Genomic DNA, 24,290 nt, shown 5'->3' on the forward strand with positions numbered 1-24,290 from the left:
TTTCTCCAATGTTAAGGAGACCGCACTGTGGGCACCAAATACATATTACAAGATTAGAAGCGGACATGAATCACTGGAAGGACTTTTTGTATCACTGGATGATGAGAAGGGCTGAGTTAAAAGAGCAAGAGTTTCACATATAGCTGCATAAGAAAATATTGTGAGAAAAGAAATGATCTGTGGAGATAGAAGAGTGGACCAGGGTGTCTGAAGGGAACCGTCATTTTGGAATGTTAAAAAGGAAGTGGAGGTAATGATATATCTGAGGGTGGAATTATAGTGAAGTGCTGGAAATTGGGAAGAATGATCTGTTGACTTGTTCTGGTTGGGAGGTGAAGGGATTAGTTGAGAGGTGTGAGAAATAGATGAAATGTATTCAAGGACACTGTCAACTATAGCAGTGGAAAATATACCTTTAAAAGAAAACCACTCAGAGCTGCCTGTACAGAATGTCTTTTTATCTGAGAGGATACACTGGAGATGCAGAGAACAATCCAGATCTGACATGCGGCTGAAGGTTTCCCCAGAGAATGTCTCAGTGATGATAACTGTCTCAGTGAGGTTAGCCTTGGAAACTGAGCCAGCATATACGCTTGCTCATCAGAGATGCTAAGTTATGACCGTGAAAGTTTTGGGTTTGCTTGAAGTTCTAAATTCAAATAAAGAACTTAAGCCCTATCGGATATAAATAGCCACAAGTACTCTACCTAAAGGGAAATTATACTGTAACTACCCAATCTTCAAAGGCTAGTTCACTTCCCTGTTTACTCTTCCTGGTGAGCTTAGTTGCCAATTTGCACTATTCGAGTGCTGGGTTCTCTCTCCCTAGCAGGGAGAAGATACGTCCAGCTAACAAGGCAGTTTAAAACAGTTTAGTTATTTTCAGTGCTGCACATTTAAATCCAAATAATACTCTTTAAAGAAATTTAAACCTCACAGAGGATTTCTTAAAATTTCTAAGTTTCAAACCATTTATAAAACACAACCTATTTTTAAAACATAAAGCAAAATTCACAAAGCATAAAAGATATCCAAAACATAGATACAATTCCTCTAAACTAAAAAGACATACTAACAAGTTGCAGACAAAGGAATCATCCATCACAGATATGAGCTAGTAAACTAACCCAGTGTGTTCCTATTTATAATAAGACTATTCCAAGGTGTTTTTAATTCTGCTCCAATATATGTTGGTAAATTCAGAAAGGTATGTTATATGAATGATGATATTATTTGGAATACTATTTGCCTGACACTGGCAAGACATCAGGCATGTTAATGTGAATAGTAGACATAGGAATGCAGTCAAAATTCCCATCAGATGTTAATTAGTCTGGAAACAATCTCTAGTACTATGTACTCCAGGCAAGATCAAAATTAGGTGTGGCACTTAATATATGGATGTTCACTTTCTACAACAATGTATGTTCTTATCTGGACCTTTGGGATACATGAGATTAAGGATGATTATGACTAAAACATGTTTAGACAATCTTACAATTTAATCTTGAACATCAACTTAATTGTCACTAGGTGGTGCTCAAATAACACAATAAAATGTAACTGATTTAATTAGTTTCTACATTATAAAGAAAAAAATGAAAATATTATAAAAACGCTTTAAAATTGAGAAGCATAACTGAATAAGCAATTAGTCAATCTATATTCTTGCAGTATCAACTTACTGACCTGCCTAAAATTTGGCAGGAATTGCTCGTGGCAAGGCTTCAGGCAGTTATCCCTGCTACAGTGCTAATTTTTACACTTGCCCCAATTCCTCTTCCCTCACTACTATTCAGTTCCTGAAACAGTTCTTCCAGGTGAGGAGGCACTTCACATGTGAATTTATCAGGGTCTTTTATTGTACCTCCTGTTGCACCTCCTCTAGATCAATGAGATCATTTACAGAATGGGAGATTGCTTTGTCAAGAATTTTCACTTTGTCCACCACAACAGACAGGATCTCCTGGTGGCCAGGCATTTTAAGTCCATTTCCCATTCTCACCCTGGTATCTTGAAGCCAGATCCAGACTGAAAGAGTAATACCTCATACTCTGTTTTGGTAGTCTCCAATCTGAAGGTATGAACAATTTTCTCAATCTTCTGGTAACCACTCCCATTTTTCCAAACCCTGTCTCCTCCTCCCTGGTCTTCTCTTATCCCTGTGGTCCCATTACCTCTTCTCTTCTGCCCCCCCCCCCCCACCTATCCTCATGACCTGTCAATCAGCTTTACCTTCCTCCCTTTACTCCATAGTCTATTGTCCTCTGTACCAGATTCTTTCTTCTTCAGGCTTTGCTTTACCCATCTATCACCGACCAGATTCTCACATTATTCTCTTCACCCTCTCCCCACCTGGATTCACCTATCACCCGTAGGGACTTCCCTTTCCACCTACCCTTTTATATTGGCTTCTGTCCTCTTTCTTTCCAGTCCTGATGATAAATCTTGGGCTGAAATATCAACTGTTCATTTCCCTCCTAGATGCTGCTGGTTCCTCCAGCATTTTGTGTGAGTTGATCCAGTTTACCAGCATCTACAGTTTCTTCTATGCCAACAGTCTCAGGATATGCTGTTTATAAACTCAGAATATTGGTTGTTTGGTTGTGTCATTTTCAAAAATATACAAGGATCCAGAAATGAAATGATACATGAAGCTCTGAGGTGTTCTTAATATCTTACTGAAATTCTGCCAGGTGTTTTCCTTTTATCGGGGTTTCTGTTGACCCTGTTCCACAGTAGAACCTTTAAATCACAGCTTAGACTCCAGCTATTTATGCCAGATAACCATAAGTGTGCACATCTGAGTGGAAATCGACAGGAGGTGCTTTTGATGTGATTTTGGACAGAAAATTCCACTCTGGGCTGTGATATAATAATAGAGAAATCTCAGTAAAGTTACCTTCCAGTTTAATTTCTCAGCACCAATGCAACCCTATTGGATAGTGACTGACATTACCACTGTGTTACATTGTTGTTGCCTACAATGATGAATTATTTTAAGCTCAATTTTTCTGTTAACGCATAGTTAATTTGATTGGAGACTGCTCTTTCCCCCACTGACTTCATTGTTAGAGAACTGACTGACATAAGGTAAGAAAGAAGTTAATTTATTTTTACAATCAGCCAAAATTCCAATTTCTCTCCAGCATAACTTCTCCAGGAAGTATGTGTTCCAGAGTGATGAACTGTATCCATTATTTTGTATATATGTGTCATATGTATTTCAAGGCTTGAAAAGTGATGTACTTCATATGAAACCATGGAAAAAAACACAATAAAGTAGAATTCAGTTCCAAAGCCCAAGAAACTTCAAAAAAGGCAACCATTGAAAATCAATGAAACAAAATAAACAGTATTGTTTGATTTGCATTTTACCTTTTTTGCTGCAATCAGTGCATTATACACCTAGTGTAGTTAAGGTATGCCAACTTTGAAGAAATTTCCCTCCTCTCTATGACGTTAATAGCCAGCCCATGATGCAGTGGCATCAGAACCAGACTTCAAGGCGAATGGCCCCTGGTTCATATTCAGCCAGCTCCTTGCACGCTTTCCATCCGTGCTGGGTTGAGCGCCGAGCTAGCAACTTGGCCTCGTAAGAAGCAGACAAATGCTAGAGAAATGGTAAGGTTGCTGCCTGATGCACCAAAAGGCACAGAGGGGAATAACAACAACTATGGCATGAATATGAGAATCTATCTCCAGCAGCCACTGTCACACTCCATAGTGCCATATACTGGCAGGTTTTTTCTGTTCCCTCATCAGTCCTGCTGAGGGTCTCAACCCAAAACCTTGATTTATACCTTTAACTTCCACAGGTGCTAATTGACCTGCTGAGTTCTTAAGACTTTCTGGTTTTATATGAGATGATGCCACAGGTTAAAATTGAGTATAGGTATTGTTCACTTAAAGGAATTTCTGGTTCATAGGTGAAAAGTTCCATTGTATGATTGCATAATTATATAATTACATTATAAATTACTGAAGGAGATCTATGACAACCTTCCATTTCCTGGAAGATCCCAATATATAGTTAAAGTTGGTGACCTGAGGCATAATCAAAGTTGGATCTCACCTGCACAAAGAAATTGCGCACATGGTGCAAATTAGGCATCCTAATGCATGGCACAGGTTAGAACCACATTTGGCTGGATACCACTAAACCTTCCCATTCATCTCTCTCAGCTTTTATAATCCACCAGTCTTTTTATACGAGCAGTTTGCTGCTGTCAGGAAGGTTTTTCCTCTATTTCTGTATATTCTTGATGATCAAAAAATATACAGAAACAGCTGAATGAAAATTTTAAAATATTTCAATAATAAAACTATAACAAAATATAATGATGCATTTAAACCAGGTCCAATTGTAAATTAATTTAAAGCATTGTTATAAATATATATATAGTAAGTGTATGAGTTGAACCAGATACTACAGCCATGATTGGTATAATGTTGGCAAGTCAGACCACCATCTCAGTATAATACAAATTTATCATCTTGTTCAATAGTGCACAGGTATCTGACTTTCAGTGTGTTCTACACTTTTATGTTGCAAGCCTGGAACATTGCTGGCCACTATTTCTCTTCAGAACCATCCACTGGTTGTCAGCGCAATCTAGGCTATCACTTTACTCACTATTTCGCAGTTGTCATCAACTGTTTCCATTCACGAGCAAAGATTGTCAGATGTTAATGATAGATGGAGATTAGCAACCTTTGTATACAGCATATTGGCAGACAGCAGCCATCTGTTCCCTGCAAGTCATCATGATAAAGCTGACCCTTTCCCCTCCCACAGAGACATATGCACACACATACATGCACACACAGACACCCACATATATACATACAAGAGGATTTAGCAAAGTAAATATGCTTTAATTTTGTTTGCATTGCAGCAGGCTTTTCAAACACTAAGTATAATTAATCTATCTGACCAACCATGTGAAATCAAGCAGATAGAGTTCTAAGAAAACTGATGACATTCAGGTTGTAAGGAAACTTTTTCAAGTGCAATGTTTTATCCATTGGTTGTTCCTATACAGATGCTTAAACATTAACTGCCTTACATATTAACTGAATATTTGATAAAACATTGAACAAAATGGTTTGAACTAATGGAAAAATAAATGTATTACTCGTGGTTTGTTGAACAAGTAAATAAAATCACAGAAAGGCCAAAAAGATTGGCTTTATAGTCTTCTCTACTAGTCTTCAGCCTTTAGCATTATACATTTCTTTTTAAAAAATCTAATGCTTTTAGCTGCAAGAAACTGAACAAACTTCTCAGTTAAATTGAATTTGTTCTGCATTTTTTTCCTTTGATTGCACAGTATGATGAGTAGGTCATTGGAATTACCGTAGATTCCGGATTTTAAGCCGCTACTTTTTTCCCACATTTTGAACAGCTTTGAACTTTGCGGCCAATAATCCGGAGCGGCTAATGCATTTTTTTTTCATGCCGCCTCGTAAACATTTTGCCTCGTAACAGTAGACCAATAAAATTGATGAGTAGTTCACAGAGGTCCAATGAAATTGTACGATAAATCAAGCGCACTTTCACAATTAAATTATTGTAAATCAGTCATTTGTACTCACCCTCATCAACATGGAAAACACTCGAAGCATTGTGCTACCTACCCTCTTAGTTTAAACTATATTTGTTTTCTGTACTACATCGCGGGATGCTATGACGACACACCCGGTTTCGCGGCGTCTTGTGGGAAAATGCCGTTTGCGATGAAACGGAAAGGAGGGGGTCGAGCGGCGGAGCGGCTTTGGATCCGAGCGAAATCTGCTTTTAAATGCCGTTTGCGATGAAACGGAAAGGAGGGGGGGAGCGGATTCCGCGAGCGGCTTTGGATCCGAGCGAAATCTGCTTTTAAATGCCGTTTGCGATGAAACGGAAAGGAGGGGGTCGAGCGGCGGAGCGGCTTTGGATCCGAGCGAAATCTGCTTTTAAATGCCGTTTGCGATGAAACGGAAAGGAGGGGGGGAGCGGCATTACGCGAGCGGCTTTGGATCCGAGCGAACTCTGCTTTTAAGTTAAAGGTATCAATAACTTTTCCTGGTAGGCTGCAGTATATATATTTTTTACCAGTCGTTAGGAGATATTGGAATGTTGTTCAGTAAAGAAGTATACGCAACGTATATTTAAAAGTAGCCGCGTACGGGCACGGTTCGAAAAAAAGCATTTGCAATATGTATTTGTTTTTGTTACCATATGGATTTAATTAAAAGTTAAAAAAAATCCTCACGTGTAATATCTTTCTGTGTAAATATCTCATATTACAACGTGGGACACCTGCGGCCGAAAATCCGGTGCGGCCTAAAATCCGGTGCGGCCTTTACATTTAAAAAAATGATTTTATTTCTAAAATTAGTGCCAGCGGCTAAAAATCAGGTGCGCTCTGTAGTCCGGAATCTACGGTAGTCACAGTAGAAGTCGATAGCCTGATGGAAAGTTAAAATAGAATGCATCAGATTCCAAAACCAATTACAGATGACACACTTAACCATAGTGATTATAATACATCAATCAGTGGAGAAGGAAAATCCAGGGTCATTATACAGGGAAAATCAATGCATTTCCCACATGAGTCTGATTAACTTTAATACAGAAGTATGTTGCAATGAAGGATTTTTTGAAGACTGCACAGAATAAATAATATCAGCAATTTTTAGAACTGTATTGAACAGTTCAGAAATAGGCTAACATATAGTAAAGGCCTGGTATGTTACATATTCTTATAATTATGCAAGGTCCATTTCTGATTAATAGCATGTCTACTGTAGACCTTACAGAATCTATTGGAGTAAATCATTAAATTTCAAGCTTAGAGAGCAAACCTCATGGCAAGGACTAAGGAGAATTAAATTCAATTTATTTTTTTAAATTCCACACAATTGAAGGCAATCTGCCACATTTCAAAGAGTCATTAATAATATTTATTACGATTGTTGTTTTATAGTTTTTCTTAACTAGTATTAATTAAATGTCCTTTATCAAAATATTTGCTTATTTATTTTCACAGCCAACAAACTCATTTTCACTGCATGAAACCATTCATTTGTTTCATTGCTGGCCTAAAAATTAACCTCAATTTATACTGAAAAGAGGCAAAATATTGAATAAAACAAAAGATGTTATGAATTTATATTTAAACATCAGGAAGGACAACATGTATAAAGTATATGCTACTGTGGTAATGCAAAACCAGTAGCTACAATCATTTTTTTCAAATTCAGTTCCCAAATTCCAAAAGCAAAGCCATTACCAAATTTTTAAAAAGTATCTAAGCACCAATACAACAGAATTCACAGATTAGATTACTGCACCAGATAAGAGTGCATGGATTTGGGTAATAAATTGGCATGAATAACACCATAAGACATAGGATGAGGATTCAGTCATTCAGACCATCGAGTCTGTGCTGCCATTCCATCATGGCTGATTTATGATACTTTTCAACTCAGATCTCCCACCTTCTCTCCATAACCTCGGACACCCTACTAATCAGGATTCCATCAACTTCCACTTTAAGTATATCCAATGACTTGGCCTCCACAGCCATCTGTGGCAATGAATTGCACAGATTCACTACCATATGGCTAAAGAAATTTCTCCTCATCTCTGTTCTACAGGGGCATTCTTCTATTTTGAGACTGTGTCCTCTGGTCCTAGACTCTCCCACTGTAGGAAACATCCTCTCCTCATCCATTCTATCTAAGCCATTCAATATTTGATAGGTTTCAGTGAGATCCACCCACAGTCTCCTAAACTCCAACAGGTACAGGCCCAGAGCCATCAAGTGCTCTGCATGTGTTAACCCTTTCATTCTTGGCATCCTTCTCATGAACCTCCTGTGGACCCTCTCCAATGCTAACATATTCTTTCTTCTGGCTCCATTGATGGCACTACACATTTAATCAGAACAGGGATGTAGTCTCCCATGATTCATTACACAGCTATGTACTCTTTTCTGGGGAGGCACTGCATTACAGTACTGTGAAGGTTCATTTACTGTTGATGAGCTACATGTCCTAAGCTCTTTAATCATGCAGCCTCCCTCAGGTTTTGACAGCTGCTGCACAGCAAGGAAGGGAAGTGTAGGAGGATGATCTTCCTTCTGTCCGTGCCGAAGAACCTGTCTACAGTACATGAAGTGCCAGTGAGTGGCAGATTGAATCTATCTATGTGATAGTGGCACAGAAAGCAATTTTTCAGGGTGCAGGTCTTTGCCAGGATATTATAGAGATTCTTGAACCTTCATTGAGTTACACTCATGCAAACGTTTAGAATTTTGTACACTCCTGACTTAGTACAGTGGAGTAAAAGAACTTGGAGGCATACAGGAGGAATTGGCTAGAATTGATTGGAAAAAAACACTGGCAAAGATGACACCACAGTGGCAATGGCTGGAATTTCTGGAAGCAATTTGGAAGGCACAGGATAGATACATCACAAAGAGGAAAAAGTATTCTAAAGGCATGATGACACAGGCGTGGCTAACAAGGGAAGTCAAAGCCAGCATAAAAGCCATAGAAAGAGCATGTAATAGAGCAGAAATTAGTGGGAAATTAGAGGATTGGGAAGCTTTTACAAACCAACAGAAGGCAACTAAAATGTCATTAAGAAAGTAAAGATGGAAGCTAGCTAATCATATTGAAAAGGATAAAAGTTTCTTCAGATATATAGTGTAAAGGAGAGGCAAGAGTGGATATCGGAACACTGGAAAATGATACTGGAGAAGTAATAATTGGGGACAGCTGAATTGTGGGCAAACTGAATAAATAAGTCTTCACGGTGGAAAACCTTTGCAGTGTGGTGGAAGTTCCAGAGTGTCAGAGGTCATGAAGTGTGTGAAGTTACCATAAGTAGAGAGAAGGTGCTTGGGAAACAGAAAGGTCTAAACATAGATAAGCATTTGGAACAGATGGATTCTGAAAGAGGTTTGCTGAAGAGATTGTAGAGGCATTAGTAATGATTAGTAATTAGTAATGATCTTTCAAGAATCACTAGATTCTGGAATGCTTCTGGAAGGCTGAAAAATTGCATATTTTCATTCTTCAAGAAGGGAGAGAGGCAGAAGAAAAGAAACTATAGGCCAATTAGTCTGACCTCAGTGGTTGGGAAAATGTCGGAGTCGATTGTTAAGGATACGGCTTTGGGGTACATGGATCACATGATAAAATAGGCCATAGTCAGCATGATTTCCTCAAGGGAAAATCTTGCCTGACTAATCTGTTGGAATTCATCGAAGAAATAACAAGCAGGTTAGACAGGGGAGAGTCAGTCGATGTTGTGTACTTGGATTTTCAGAAAGCCTTTGACAAGATGCCACATCTAAGGCTATTTAACAAGCTACAAGCCCATGGTATTACAGGAGAGATTCTAGCATGGATAAAGCAGTGGCTGATTGGCAGGAGGCAAAGAGTGGGTATAAAGGGAACCTTTTCAGGTTGGCTGCTGATGACTAGTGCTCTTCCACAGTGGTCTGATTCTTTTTACGTTATATGTCAATTATTTGAATAATTGAATTGATGGCTTTGTTGCAAAGTTTACAGACAATATGAAGATAGGTGGAGGGGCAGGTAGTTTTGAGGATGCAAAGAGGCTCCAGAGGACTTAGACAAATTAGGAGAATGGGCAAAAAATGGCAGATGGAATACAGAGTTGGGATGTGTTATGAACTTGGTAGAAGAAATGAAAGAGTTGACTATTTTCTAAATGGAGAGAAAATACAAAAATCAGAGGCACAAAGGGATTTAGGAGTCCTTGTGTAGGATTTCCTAAAGGTTAATTTGCAGAATGAGTCTGTAGTGAGGAGAGCAAAAGCAATGATAGCATTTATTTCAAGAGGACTAGAATATAAAATCAAGGATGTAATGTTGAGACGTTGTAAAGCACTGGTGAGGCCTCACTTGGAGTATTGTGTGCAGTTTTGGGCCCCTTATCTTAGAAAGGATGGGCTGAAACTGGAGAGAGCTCAAAGGAGGTTCACAAAACTTATTCCAGGATTTCATGGCTTGTCATATGAAGAGCGTTTGATGGCTCTGGGCCTGTTTTCACTGGAATTTAGAAGAATGAGGGGTGACCCATTTGAAACCTATTGAATGCTGAAAGGTTTTGATAGAGTGGATGTGGAGAGGTTATTTCCTATTGTGGGAGTGTCTAAGACCAGACAATACAGCCTCAAAATAGAAGGGCATCCTTTTAGAACATAGATGAGAAGGAATTTCTTTAGCCAGAAGGTGGTGAATCTATGGAATTCATTGCCACTGGCAGCTGTGGAGGCCAACTCTTTAGTATATTTAAGGCAGAGGCTGACAGATTCTAGATTGGCCAGGGCATAAGGTATATAAGGGAAGGCAGGAGATTGGGGCTGAGAGGGAAAATGGATCAGCCAAGATGAAATGGCAGAGCAGACTCGATAAGCTAAATGGCCTAATTCTGCTCCTACATCTTATGATCTTATGTGTTATTGATGTTGGAGAGGGTTTGGAGAGTCAGCAATTGGATCACTCAACATGTAACAGCCAAGTTCTGATGGGTTCTTGCAGCCACGTTAATTTTCTTGTCAATGGTGACTCCTAGAGTGTTGATAGTTATATTATGGGACAAATACAAAGGTAGGCACTCCCACAGAAGATGATTCCTGCCTTGAGCTTGCCATTGAAGCCCAAAACCAGGAATGTTGCCCAGATAGTGCTTTGTTTCCCAACCGGTAGTTGATCAGTCGATTATCTCTATAATAAAATTGCAAAGCTATCAGTCTTCCCCAACTGTATAGTTGCACAGAGGCCCCTAATGTCACCTCCACCTCCCACACTGCATCTGAAAAAGAGAAACCCTTGCAAGGAGTGGATAACAAATGGAATACAGAAAATCGGGAAAATAGATTCTAAATGAATGACATGGATGAAAAGGCTCTATGTGCTGGAGCAAAACTTCATGAAAATACAAAAACAAGTGGAGAGGATATGACAGAGGATATAAACAGTTTCTGTAAATCAGCAGGGAAGTAACAGACAGCATATAATGTGGGGAAATGTGAGGCTATGCTCTTTGGTGGAAAGAATGGGAATGCAGATTATTATTATTCAAAGGTTCTCAGCTCAATGGTTTAAAGTTCAAGCATTAGACAAAGGTTTAATACCCAATCTAAAATAACCCAACAAACAAGCTTTACTGTAACATTATAAAATTTAGCAAACAGGAGGAGGAAGAGTTGGCAAGAGTACCTGGGGTGGATTGGAAACACACATCTTAATCTCAGTGGGTTAAGTGGGAAAGGTGGCTAAGGCTAAGACTATACAAGAGGATTTGACCAAGTTTCATGAACAGGTGAGAGAGCAGCAGTACAATATGGAATATGAAAACCACTGGAGTAGGAGGAGCTAAAGATCGCACCAGAGGCTTTTGCGGACCTGGGCAACTTCTTCCAGTTCATCCGCGCAACATTTTAAATCTCCTGTTCTCATGACTCTTTTTTCCTTTTCAGGGTGGCTGGGATGCTGTGAAAGTCCATGATCTACAACTGCGCTCAAATTAAGTTCTTTACGGGCGGTGAGATCTCGCTCCCAGAACTCACTGAGTGACCAGCATTTTGGGATCTTTAGAAGCCTCTTGGAAGCTGTGCACCTTCGGGGTGCAGCCCTGTGGATCCTTGCCGATGTCGCTGCCTGAAGCGTCGCGGGAGATTGAAACATTGAGACAGAAGGCGCAGCTATCAAGAGGCCTCTGCATTGAGCAATCTCTCTCACTCTCCCTCTCGATGGTGAGAGAGAGTCTGCTGGTTCTCAAGTAGGGGGATCTTGAAGAACCGACACTATAGATAGTAATATCGAAACAGCGAGCTGTTAAACTTCCTTCTTGGTTTAACTGGAGCAATATATCTCTCTCTCCCTCATTAGTGAGAGAAAGGGCCTGTTGAGGTGTTGAAGTTTTTGGGATGGACAGTAGATTTTGGTCGACTCCAGATCATGGCCTCTGGGTGATTGCTATTGCTTGCATGGTAGGTGGTGGAGGTTGATGCTTTTGCAGAAGCAAGTGGGGCAAGGGGAAGGGTTGATGCTTTTGCTATTGCAAAAGGGGGAAGGGGCTTTGGGCTTCTAACGTTTCTCAAACAATCAGAAAGTAATTGCTCTGTGGATATTTACTGCAAAGGGTTTGAGGTACAAGGCAAGGGAGTCTTTCTACAATTTTATGACAGTTCGACTTTACAATTTTACAACAGTCAGTGGCAAAACCTCATGTAGTTTTGGTTTCTAAAACCATTATTAGCTTGGGACAATGTCGTTCAGATTCACTCAGTTAACTGGATGTTTGTCCAATGAGGAGAAATTGAGTAACATTGTCCTAAACTCTCTGGAAGTTAGAGGTGATTCCACTGAAGCATGCAAGGTTTTGAATATAATTGATAGGTTTTGATAGATATAATTGAATTAGGGTGCATTGTCTTGCAACTAAATATGATATGAGAAGTTTTATAGAGAGTTCAGAATCTTTAGAGATCTTTACTCCTGAATGCTATGAGTATTATTTATTAATTTATTAAGACACAGCATGGAACGGGCCCTTCTGGACTTTCAAGCCACACCGCCCAGCAGTCCCTCGACTTAATCCCAGCCTAATCACGGGGCAATTTACAATGACTAATTAACCTACCAACCTTTATGTCTTTGGACTGTGGGAGGAAACCTGTGTGGTCACAGGGAGAACCTATGAACTCCTTACAGGCAGCAGTGGAAATTGAACCTGGGTTGCTGGTAGTGTAAAGCGATGCACTGACCACTACACTACCATGCCGTCCAGTTCTCAGCTGCTCGTGCACTTAAGCCTGATATGCTTACAAACATAGATTGGTATTTCAGTTTCTGTGAATTTGCATTTGAAGTTATTTTGATTAATGAAAATACTCACGGTGGTGGGAAGTTCCATCGTTGTGTTCCGGAATACGTACTGCTCAGTTACTAAAGTGCTGGGAAAATAAGCTACCATACCCATTTGATCCTCATACTGATTATCACTATAAATCTGCAACAGGGGAGCAAAGGTCACAATATGACACATAAAGAGTCAATAAGTGGTCACTGAATTGTTTTAGTTTTCTGAGTAAAGTAACTTTACTTAAACTGCCAGACCAGAACTCCCTACTTTCACCTTCTCGCACCAGTTTGGAGTACACATATAGTAACTGTCCTTCCTTAAGGTTCAGAAATCTGCAGTCTGGTGCATTGTAATCGTCAACCACCTGGCCAATTGAGATAACATCTGAAAGTCAAAATGATTTTTTTTTGATTGATCTGCTCTCCAGAGGAAATACTTTTTCTTTGCTGCAGCATAAAACGAAAGCACTGATAGCTTGCAAAGCTTACCAACTCTGGAAAAAAAAGTAATGTGCTGGCTGTCAGCCATGTCTCAGTTGTTGGAAATCTAATATCTGAATCATAGGGTTTTGGATTCAAGTCCTTCCCCAGCAACTTGAGCACAAAACAAAAATCTAAAAAGCCTCACATTCCTGAGCAGTGCTGGGGAATACTGTACTGTCAATAGTGGAGTAGAAAGATCTAATTGTTTCTTGCACTATATTGGAGTTTTGTACTCAAAATCCATTGACTTCAATAGAACTGAGAAGCAGAAATAGAGAAGCGCACAGCAGCTGCTGGAGAAATTGTTAGCAACAAATGAGAGTGAATTTCTACATCAGTGGCTTTAAAATGCAATGTGAAACCAACATCCCACCTGGACATCAAAGATTCTGAGGACCTACTTTGGAAAAGAACTACAGAAACTTTCCCTGGTCTATTGGTCAATACCTGATTCCCAAATAACAACACTGAAACAGTTTATCTGATCAATATAACATTTCTGTTTGTGGGAGCTTGCTATACATAAGTTGGCTGTCACATATTATTCCCTTTAACAATGACTGCATTTCAAGGGTATTGCTTTGGGATATCCCGAAATTATGACAGGCTCTGCAGATACAAGCCCTTCTCTCATGATTAATAAAACACAGAGGCTAAGAAAACATGAAGAACTAATATCTGAGAATCTGGATTTGATCTGCTTTGCCCTTTCTTTAAAAATGTCAGTATGGCACTGTCAAAAAGCAAAATTGCAGTGACAGATCAGTGAAGCCTGACTTCTCAATTTTCTGAAGCTGGTAGTGAGACCTGAACATGCTCCACATCTGCACAGTGCAAGCTCGGTTAAAAGCGGATTTCTTTTTAAAGAGCAGAACTTGCTCTTCTTGGGTGACGGAAATCCTAAGTAGAAATGATTTCTCATTAACTGTGAAATTCTGTCAAGAAACAATTGCTGTAATTGATCATGTCTGGGCAGACTGTCAAACACCCTGAAGTGCAATAAATATCTGAAAGCAGCCCCCTTTTGAACTTTGTAGACAATAACTTTACACGATCACTTGATGCAAAGTGACAACAATTACAGATAATGTGGCAAATGTTAAGATCCCACTGGCATACTTTTGAGACTTACCCTTTTTGTTGAGTTTGAACTGTCATGTTAATAGCAGCAGAAAGGAAACAATTGTTTGAATAGGGAAGTGTCCTTATTTTGCTAAAGAAGCGATATTAAGTGACTGAGATTGCATATACCTTAAGTCAATGGGGAGCAATGTAATATTCCAGAGCAACAGAAGCCAAGTTTAAAAGTTTAAAAAAAAAGTGCAAAAGCATACTTAATGTGTGTGTGCACAATATAAATGCAGTAGCTGCTGGGTGTGGAATGTATTAACAATATCAATGGACATACATAAACAGAGATTTTTAGGTTTCTGGTCTCAAAAATCAGAAGAATTTACTTACAACTACATTCCTCATCAGCACACATCTTCTTCTGTGCAAGTTTGTCCATGTAATCTGCTCCTACGACTTGTGTCAATCCGATTAACAGAAGTGGGAATAGACGGCAGGCAATCTGTGCCATTTTAGTTTTGCAGTTTGTAACGTTTTTTTGCCTTCTCTTAGTGTGCTAAGGTCGCTGGAATCAAATTTCTCCTGACCAACAAATTGAAGCTTACCGCTCAGAAGCAGAAGCCAAACGTCTAGATAAACATTTGCCACTGATTCAATTTCCTGCAGCAGAATAACCCCACAGTTGTGGCAGTGTAAGTAAAGTTACTTTACTCAGAAAACTAAAACAATTCAGTGACCACTTATTGACTCTTTATGTGTCATATTGTGACCTTTGCTCCCCTGTTGCAGATTTATAGTGATAATCAGTATGAGGATCAAATGGGTATGGTAGCTTATTTTCCCAGCACTTTAGTAACTGAGCAGTACGTATTCCGGAACACAACGATGGAACTTCCCACCACCGTGAGTATTTTCATTAATCAAAATAACTTCAAATGCAAATTCACAGAAACTGAAATACCATAATCGGGATTGTGGAGAGTGAGTTGCATAATGAAACACGGGCTACATTGCTTATCCAAACAGCTTTCATACCTTGCAGTAAATACTTACATAAGTAAATATGGTAGTACTAATTGCTTGGAAAAGCAGAAATATTTCACAGCTACATATTTAGATATATTTAAAACATGTGAAGTAGATTAAATTAAGTAATACACACAAAATGCCAGACGAACTCAGCAGATCAGGCAGAATCTATGGAAATGAAAGAACAGTCAATGTTTTGGGTTGAGACCCTTCCTCGTCAGGACTGAAAGGAAGACGGAAGATGTCGGAATAAGAAGGTTGGGGGGAGGGGAGGGAAGGAGTACAAACTAGAAGGTGATGGATGAAGCTAGGTGGGTGGGGGAGGGAGCAGGGATGAAGTCAGAAGTTGGGAGGTGATAGATGGAGAAAGTAAAGGGCTGGAGGAGAAAGAATCTTGATAGGAGAGGAGTGTGGACCATGGGAGAAAGGGAAAGAGGAATGGCACCGGGGGTGGTGATAGGCAGCTGAGGAGAAGGGGTAAGAGGTGGGCCGAAATGGGGAAATGAAGAAGAGGGAAGGAGAAAAAAAATACTGTAAGCTGGAGACATTGAAGTTCATGCCATTAGATTGGAGGCTGCATAGACAGAATATAAGGTGTTGTTCTTCCAACCAGAGAGTGGCCTCATCATTGCAAAAGAGGAGGCCATGGACCAACCTGTTGGAAGGGAAATGAGGATTAGAATTGAAATGGTTGGCTACCAGGAAATTCTGTTTTATTGCGGATGGAGCAAAGGTGCTTGACAAAGCTGTCTCCCAACCGATGTCGGGTTTCACCAATATAGAGGAGGTTGCATCAGGAGCACCAGATACTGTGAATTAAGTAATCTGGATGCTGTAATCAAAGATTCCATGAACAGTTATGAACACAACAGAGAATGCAAGAGGACAAATAAGCTTCTCCTTACTCAAGTCAGGAAGTTACATTTATGCATTTCGACTCAATGCATTTATATTGGCTAATTTTCAGCTCTGTTAGTTATAGTCAGCCCACTACTGAAAGCCATCCTGGGCTGGGTGCAGTTCTGGAATGGAACCCACATCTTATACCTTATTTGCGGCTGCTGTTCTATAAACGCTCTGATAGTGTTGGTTGGATATTTGTTCTTGTGAAATATCATCACAAGCCCAAACTTGCTCTCCTTTAGCATCAAGTATTATGTGCAGCATTCAAGATAAGGAAGCCTAAGTAATCAGAAGAAGACAAGATATTGGACAAGGAGATCAGCCATGACAGTACTGAAAGGCAGAGGAGACTAAAGTCATATCGTCCACTTCTGCTTTTTTTATATATAATCCCAGCACCTCCAATCCAAGACTGATCAAATCAGGAAAATGAGGAGAAAGTTCTTAATTCAGAGAATGGCTAAAGAATGTGGAACTCTCTACAATAGAAAATGTTTGTAACGAATAGCTAGATATTTTCCAAAGAAAATACATACATAAGAGAAAAGAGAATAGATAAAATATTTTGAAAGACTAAGGTGAGGCCTATGTCATGGTGCTTAAACATCAGTGCTAACTTAATGGATTAACTAGCCTGTTCCATTGAAATATAGCTTTCCTTGCATCTCTCAGGCTAGGTAAGTCAGCACAGTGTTAGAATCCTAAATTACTCTATGAAAACCTTGTTAAGCTAGTTATTTATGTTAAAAGAATTGAACTGCCAATTACATATTCCTGCTTCATGCAATATCAACGAGCTCCTCATATTTCCTTAAGACGTGAAAGGAGGCTATTTAACCTATTGAATCTATGTCAAATCACAGAGCAATCCCATCAATCCCATTCTCCGATTTAGTTCCCTATGATCTATTCATTTATACACACACATCAAATCCCCTATGATTCTCCTACTGCCCACATACACTCGGTGTAATTTACATCACAAAATTCACCTAAAAATCAACAGATCTTTGAGATTGGGAGAAAACCGGTGTATCCAGAGTAAACCCTCTCATTTATAGAGAGGGCAAGCTAACTCTGTACAGATATACTGGAAATCAGCTTACTCAAGGTACGAGGCAGCTCCTTGCTGCCTTCTGTTTCCAGTTACTTAAGTGATCCTCTCTCCAGCAGCATAGGTGTGTCGGAGCAAACTGAAAGGTCACATGGAGTTGGTGTTCGAAATAATGGGTGATTGATTAAAAAACTGGTGTGCACCTGGAGGCCAGTCAAGGCTGATCTACCTGAGCATGAATTTGGTACAGCTTTGACAAGATCACCAGTAAAACTACAGATTGGTGCCTACAGGAAGACTTAATTAGGTAACAAATTAGGTCCTGATTACAGAATAAAATGATTATCCACAAGTCTAACAGTTAAATCCAATTCTCTTTTACAACAATGGGTGCACACTATAACATAATTAGTGAAGTTCCTGAAATTTGGAAAACATCAGACTGCCTTCTAGGTTTTGCCCGTGGTAACATTAGCACAATCCACATCCCCAGTTACTGTTCTCACTGCTATAACAGCAAGGTATTGGGTTAGCTTTAATGAGCTAAGGTTGCTTATAGCTGAGTCTCTGAGGATGTGCCTATTTTCCTCACATACAACAAATGAAGGATTGTTGTGGGTTTTCATTATACATTCATACAAAGTGATTATTTCTGGGGGGAAAAAAACACATTTGTCACCCATTCCAAAATATTCTTGAACACGGTGACTTGCTTGACTATTTCAAATTACAGGAAAAAGTCAATGCTGTGGCATCACATTGCAAACACCAGGGTTGACTGGAATTTTTACAACAATCATTACCACTGTAGCGGATACCCCTCCCTTTTTTAATGTTAGAATTATTTCACTAATTAATTGAAAGTGATGTTCAGCATCATTAATATCAAAATTATAAATGGGTGAAGGGGGAGAGACTGGCCCAGGGTCACTAATTGTTGTTACTTCCTCCCTTAGTGATGCTCAACTAATTATGGAGCTTCCCTCTCCATAGTGAAAGAGACAACTTCCTTCTTTTCAGGAGTTCCATTCATTGCCCCCCCCCCCCCCCATTTTGTCTTTCTAGTGTATAGGTCATAAACTCAGGATTTACCTTCATAGTCCTCACTATAATCCTTTTTGAGACACTCCTAAAATCATGCCTCTCAAAACTAAAAACACAAAATGCTGGCAGAACTCAGCAGGCCAGACAGCATCTATGGGAGGAGGTAGTGACGACGTTTCGGGCCAAAACCCTTCATCAGGGTCAAAGGGTTTCGGCCCGAAACATCATCACTACCTCCTCCCATAGATGCTGTCTGGCCTGCTGAGTTCTGCCAGCATTTTGTGTTTTTATTTATTTCCAGCATCTGCAGATTCACTCGTATTGCCTCTGAAAACGAGCTCTTTCTGACTTTTTTATAAATATATCCCATGTGTTAATTTTTCTTTGGTAATGCTTTTCAATGCACATTGGGGGGTCTTTACTGTGTTAAAGTTGCTGCAAAAATTGCTGTTGCTCTAATGTGTATATCCTGTAATATCTTCTTTGGGGATATTGCCAACTGAAGCATAAAATAGTAATTCCAAAGAATCTTGGTTCTATTTAAATTAGTTGAGCATTTGTACATCGCATTTGTGACATCGAATCTGCAGTCGTGATTTGCCAAGGGACCTAGATTTTAAATATACACTGACCTTCTGACTAGTTTTGTAAGTCTGTTTCTAAATACGAGTGAGAGGATTCAGGCAATGGCAATAACAAGAGCAACATCTTGTATTAACAAAGCACCTTTAACCTAAAAAAATGCCCTGAGGTACTCCAGAGGAAGGTTAAGTCCCACTTCAAAGATCTGAACAGAAAAACCTGGACTTCCTTACAGCATTGAGAAAATACAAGTCTCAGAGATCCTGTGGATAAGGCATAAAACTGATATTCTAACTGTTCTCTCTAATAAGTGTAAGAAGATCCCAATGTACTATTTTCAAAAACAGCAGAGAAGCTTTCTCTCACATCCTAGGCATTGTATATCATTGTCACCAACGTCGATCATTAGTGCGTTAATATTTATAGATGCTTGCTGTGTACAAATTGCTGCTGATTATCCTACAATGTGGTAAACGGGATCAACATTTTAATGTGGTAAACCGGATCAGCAAATTTCTGGGTGACACCTAAATTGGGGGTGCAGTGGACAGTGAGGAGGTCATCAAATCATGCAGAGTGATCTGGACCATCTAATGGGATGAAAACTGGCAGATGGAATTTAATCCAGAAAAATGGGATGTGTTCTCACTTTGGGAGGACAAACCAGGGTAAGACTTACACAGTGAGTGGTCAGGCGCTGAGGTGTGTGGTGGAACAAAGTGGCCTGGAAATTTGGACCTAAAGTTCCTTGAAGGTGGCATCACGGGTAGATAGGGTTGTAAAGAGAGCTTTTGGCAATTGGCCTTCATAAATCCGGGCACTGAGTAAAAGAGCTGGGATATTATGTTGCAATTGTATAAGGTATTAGTGAGACCAAATTTGGAGCATTATGTGCAGTTTTGGTCACCTACCTACAGGAAATATATCAATAGGCTTGAAAGAGTGCAGAGAAAATTTACAAACATGTTAATGGGGCTTGAGGACCTGAGGTATAGGGAAAGGTGTAATAGGATATGGCTTTACTCAATGGTGAATAGGAGAATGGGGGGGGGGGGTGTTGCCTTTGAGGTACATTATACAAAATTGAGGTTTTTTCCCTCAGGTTGGGTGGGACTAGATTTAGAGGTGATAGGTTTAGAGTGAAAGGTCACCTATCACCTTTAAGGGGAATCTGAGGGGAAATATCTCCATCCATAGTGCACTGTAGCGCTCTATGACCCTAATATAAAACTCACTTCATTCTGAGATCTGTCACAGAAAGAGATTACTAGACAAATAGAGGGAAAAGGAACAAGGATAGACGTACCACTTAACTAGAAGAAATGCAATATTCACCCTCTCTGGCTCATAACTGTTGAAAGCAGTAAAGAGGCATTTGTAATGGTATTGAAAACCTTGAGTCAACAGGCCAACCACTCACAAACTACCCACCTGCCTGTCCTGTTTCACACCTCCTGCCCTTTCTGTATTGCAGTTCATGGTTTCCATAATAACCGCAGAACCCGAAAAACAAAATGGAAGCAAATCATCTCATTCTCAAGGGAATGTCTCTGGATGACAAAAAACCCTACGTGTCAGAAATATTTCATTGTTTGTAAGGTACTTTGAGACAACCCAAAGCCATGAAAGTTTTGAGTTACAATTCAAGTCTTTATTTCCTGCCTGCATGTGTATTACTTTCAGATTGCTTACTCTGGCATCAGATTGCTCCTGGTATTTGCTACTGAGCAACTACCATGACTACTTTTCCTTCATGATTATAATCCTTATTGTTATTGTTACTTAGATATCCGTCCAACCTTTATGTTAAAAGTGGTTTTTGACATATTTCCTGGTTTTGGCAGATGTCTGCATCCCAACACATCTCTCTAGGGTAACAAATTATTTTCATTTCCACAAGTCAAGCTTCCTTCATTGACTAATGTTATCAAAATGTCAATAAATATGAAGTATAAAATAATACCCTTCCATATATGCCCATTTATGTTGTTAGCCTTGTTCTTTGAATCTCTCTTCATTACATAGATTCCAAAATTTGGTAATTGCTCCTTTTGTCCTTTTTTAAGGTTTCTATGAATTAATAATGTAACTTTGTGGATTAGACCAACCAAAGTTCCATACTTCTGATGAATAATGTTGAGTAACAGGAAACTCTTTGCTCATTAAAAACTATGCAAAAGAAAATTATTTCAATTTTTGAAAAGTGCCTCCACTCAAATATGTATACGCATAATCAACTCATTCCACTTGTTAAAAAAAAAGCCAATAGCCAGCTGATCTGCTGGATCCCCAACTATCGAGAGATTTTTTTGAACTTGCAAGTATGGAAAGTAATGACACGTGAACCATTGTTAAAAATGTTGAATAAGTAACAAAGTAAGTGTTTGAGGGTACTGTATTTGATGTTGTGTACTTGAAGTTTCAAATGGCAAGTGCCATATTACAAATTTGTGAATGAAGTCAAATGCTTTTAAATTTATTTGGACTGTGGAAATGTGGGACAAAAAGATAATGATGGTAAGCTTTGTTTCCAGACTTTAGGAAAGTATTGAGTGTGCCCACTCTTCCCAGAATCAGTATTAGGACTTTTGGAGTTTTTGGGAGTACCTTGGAATGGGTGTTCAAGAGCCAAATTAAAGTTTGCAGGTGATGTGACATATGGCAATATAGTAAAAAATAAGGTTAGTGACAGATTTCAGGAGGACATAACATATTGGTAAAGTACTCAATTCCTGATGAAATTTAATGCAGCCAAATGTAGAGTGCTGAATTTTAAAATTCATGAATAAAGGTAAACTAGAGCAGGCAAATAAAAAGGCAATGTAGAATGTGACAGGGAGCACTCAATAAAGGCACTACACACACACACACACACACACACACACACACACACACACACACACACACACGTATACACACACACACACACACACACACACACACACACACACACACACACACATTGCTTTGTTACTCTGCTGTCACTGAGCTGTATGAGCACTTCAATGTCTTCCCCATTTGCCCTTATAAGAGTTAATGCACTCAGGTTCGCTTTATTGTGCCTTCCCTGCCATAAAGGCAGAGTATTCCATTTCTTTAGTAATCGAGATGTGTGAATGTGTAAATGCTGTTTGTGTATGTATTTAAGGTAGATAGTTCTGTTTATTTTTGTAATTAAAGATGGCATGTCTTGGTGTCTAATAAATGGGCTCATCACTGTGTGTGGGGGTGGGGGGAGAGGGAGAGGGAGAGGGAGATGATGCTTTTAGAAAGGATATCCAAAGCCAGCAGAAGGATCCCAAGATCCTTTTTAAAGATCCATAAAAGATGCATTTTTATCAACAAGGTGAACTATTTCCTCAGGTTCGAAAGGATGGCCCAGCTACGGCATTGGCCAGAGGAGGAGTGGACCTGCCAGATAGTGCCACTACTGACAGATGAAGCGCACAAAGCCTACAACTGTGATGGATGAAGAGAAATACAACAACTATCTTGACCTGAAGGAAGCACTGCTGGCTAAATTTGATATCCTGACAGAAATCTTTTGCCAACACTTTTGTTCCAGTACTCTAGCACCAGGCGAGTCACCCAATCAGATGAATCTGTGGTGAACTACATATACCTGTCTGGACTGCTCCTGTGGCTCCTCCCACAGACCCCTACTGACTGCTCCTGTGGCTCCTCCCACAGACCCCTGTATAAAGGCAATTGAGGCCTGAGCCCGGCCTCATTCTCCAGGATGTAGTGTTGTTCATTCTTCCAGTCAATAAAAGCCGATATCTTGCTTCTTACGTCTCAGAGTGAGTTATTGATGGTGCATCAGTATCATTGTCTGAAGGGTCTCTAATGCTGGTGGATTTGATCAGAGCAGAAGTCCAAGTAGGAGATTATTGAGGCCATCGTTCTGGAGCAGCTATCAACAGCATTCGAATGTATGTGTCTTTTTTGTCCAGGTGGGTTAGGGCCAGGTGGAGGGTGATGGCAATGGTGTCATCTGTTGAACGGTTGGGACGGTGCACGAACTGCAGGGGGTCCAGTGAGGGGGGCAGCAGGGTCTTGATGTGCCTCATGACGAGCCTCTCGAAACACTTCATGATGATGGATGTGAGAGCAACGGGACGGTAGTCATTGAAGCAGTTCACTGAAGACTTCTTCAGCACGGGGATGATGGTGGCGGCCTTGAAGCACGTTGGAACAATGGTGCTGCTCAGGGAGATGTTGAAGTTGTCAGTCAGAACATCTGGAACTGTTCTGCACATCCTCTAAGCACTCTACCAGGAATATTGTCTGGTCCCACAGCCTTCTGTGGGTTGACCCTGCACAGGGTTCTCACATCGGCCATGGTGAGACACAGCACCTGGTCATTTGGAGGTGGGGTGGACTTCTTCACCGCCATGTTATTTTCCACCTCAAAATGAGAATAGAAGTCGTTCAGCACATCTAGGAGGGAGGCATCACCCGCACAGTCAGGTGATGTTGTCCTGTAATTGGTGATGTCCTGGATGCCCTTCCACATGCGCCGCGTGTCGCCGCTGTCCTGGACGTGGCTGTGGATTCGCTGGGTGTGTGCACGCTTTGCCTCTCTGATGGCCTGGGACAGTTTGGCCCTCGCTTTTGTTAGGGCTGCCTTGTCGCCTGCCCTGAAGGCAGAGTCATGGGTCCTCGACAGTGTATGCACCTCCGTGGTCATCCATGGCTTCTGGTTAGCACGTGTAGTGATGGTCTTGGACACAGTGACATCGTCGATGCACTTGCTGATGTAACTAGTCACTGATGCCATGTACTCCTCTAATTTGGTGGAGTCGCCATCGGTTGCAGCCTCCCTGAACATGTGTCAGTCAGCGTGCTCAAAGCAGTCTTGAAGAGCAGAGATGGCTCCTGCAGGCAGGTTTTCATCTGCTTCTGAACTGGTCTGGAGCGCCTAACGAGCGGTCTGTATGCTGGGATTAGCATAACAGAGATGTGGTCAGAGTAACCGAGGTGGGGGCAGGGCTCTGCCCAGTACACATCGGGGATGTTTGATGTTTGTGTAAACAAGGTCCAACGCGTTCTCCCTGAAGCAATGGAGATGTTAACCCTCCAAGGGACTATTTTAACCGTCAGGATAACTTAGCAAAATTGGGGAGTGGGAGAAATTAGGGCAAAGAATCTTGGTAGTTCCTTCTAAGACTTTTATTTGTTACCATTGTCAGCAGCCAGGTCATAAGTCCTCTGTGTGTCCTCTCAGGAAGCC

General features: G+C 40.3%; 1 protein-coding gene and 1 long non-coding RNA gene across 2 annotated transcripts; one reads left to right on the top strand and one right to left on the bottom strand.

Moving 5' to 3' along the window:
* Positions 1–4,927: 4,927 nt before the first annotated feature.
* LOC140730010 (otoraplin-like) lies at positions 4,928–15,109 on the bottom strand. The gene is made up of 5 exons (XM_073050167.1): positions 14,836–15,109; positions 13,128–13,276; positions 12,926–13,039; positions 6,431–6,453; positions 4,928–5,356 (listed from the first exon to the last, which is right to left on the bottom strand). Coding segments are annotated over exons 1-5 (408 nt in total). The 5' UTR covers positions 14,957–15,109; the 3' UTR covers positions 4,928–5,355.
* On the top strand, positions 15,101–22,828 carry LOC140730011 (uncharacterized). The gene is made up of 3 exons (XR_012099476.1): positions 15,101–15,137; positions 15,235–15,348; positions 22,421–22,828. It is a non-coding gene; the product is annotated as an uncharacterized lncRNA (long non-coding RNA).
* Positions 22,829–24,290: the final 1,462 nt, after the last annotated feature.

Source organism: Hemitrygon akajei, chromosome 7, assembly GCF_048418815.1.
Source record: "Hemitrygon akajei chromosome 7, sHemAka1.3, whole genome shotgun sequence".
Taxonomy (NCBI): Eukaryota; Metazoa; Chordata; class Chondrichthyes; order Myliobatiformes; family Dasyatidae; genus Hemitrygon; species Hemitrygon akajei.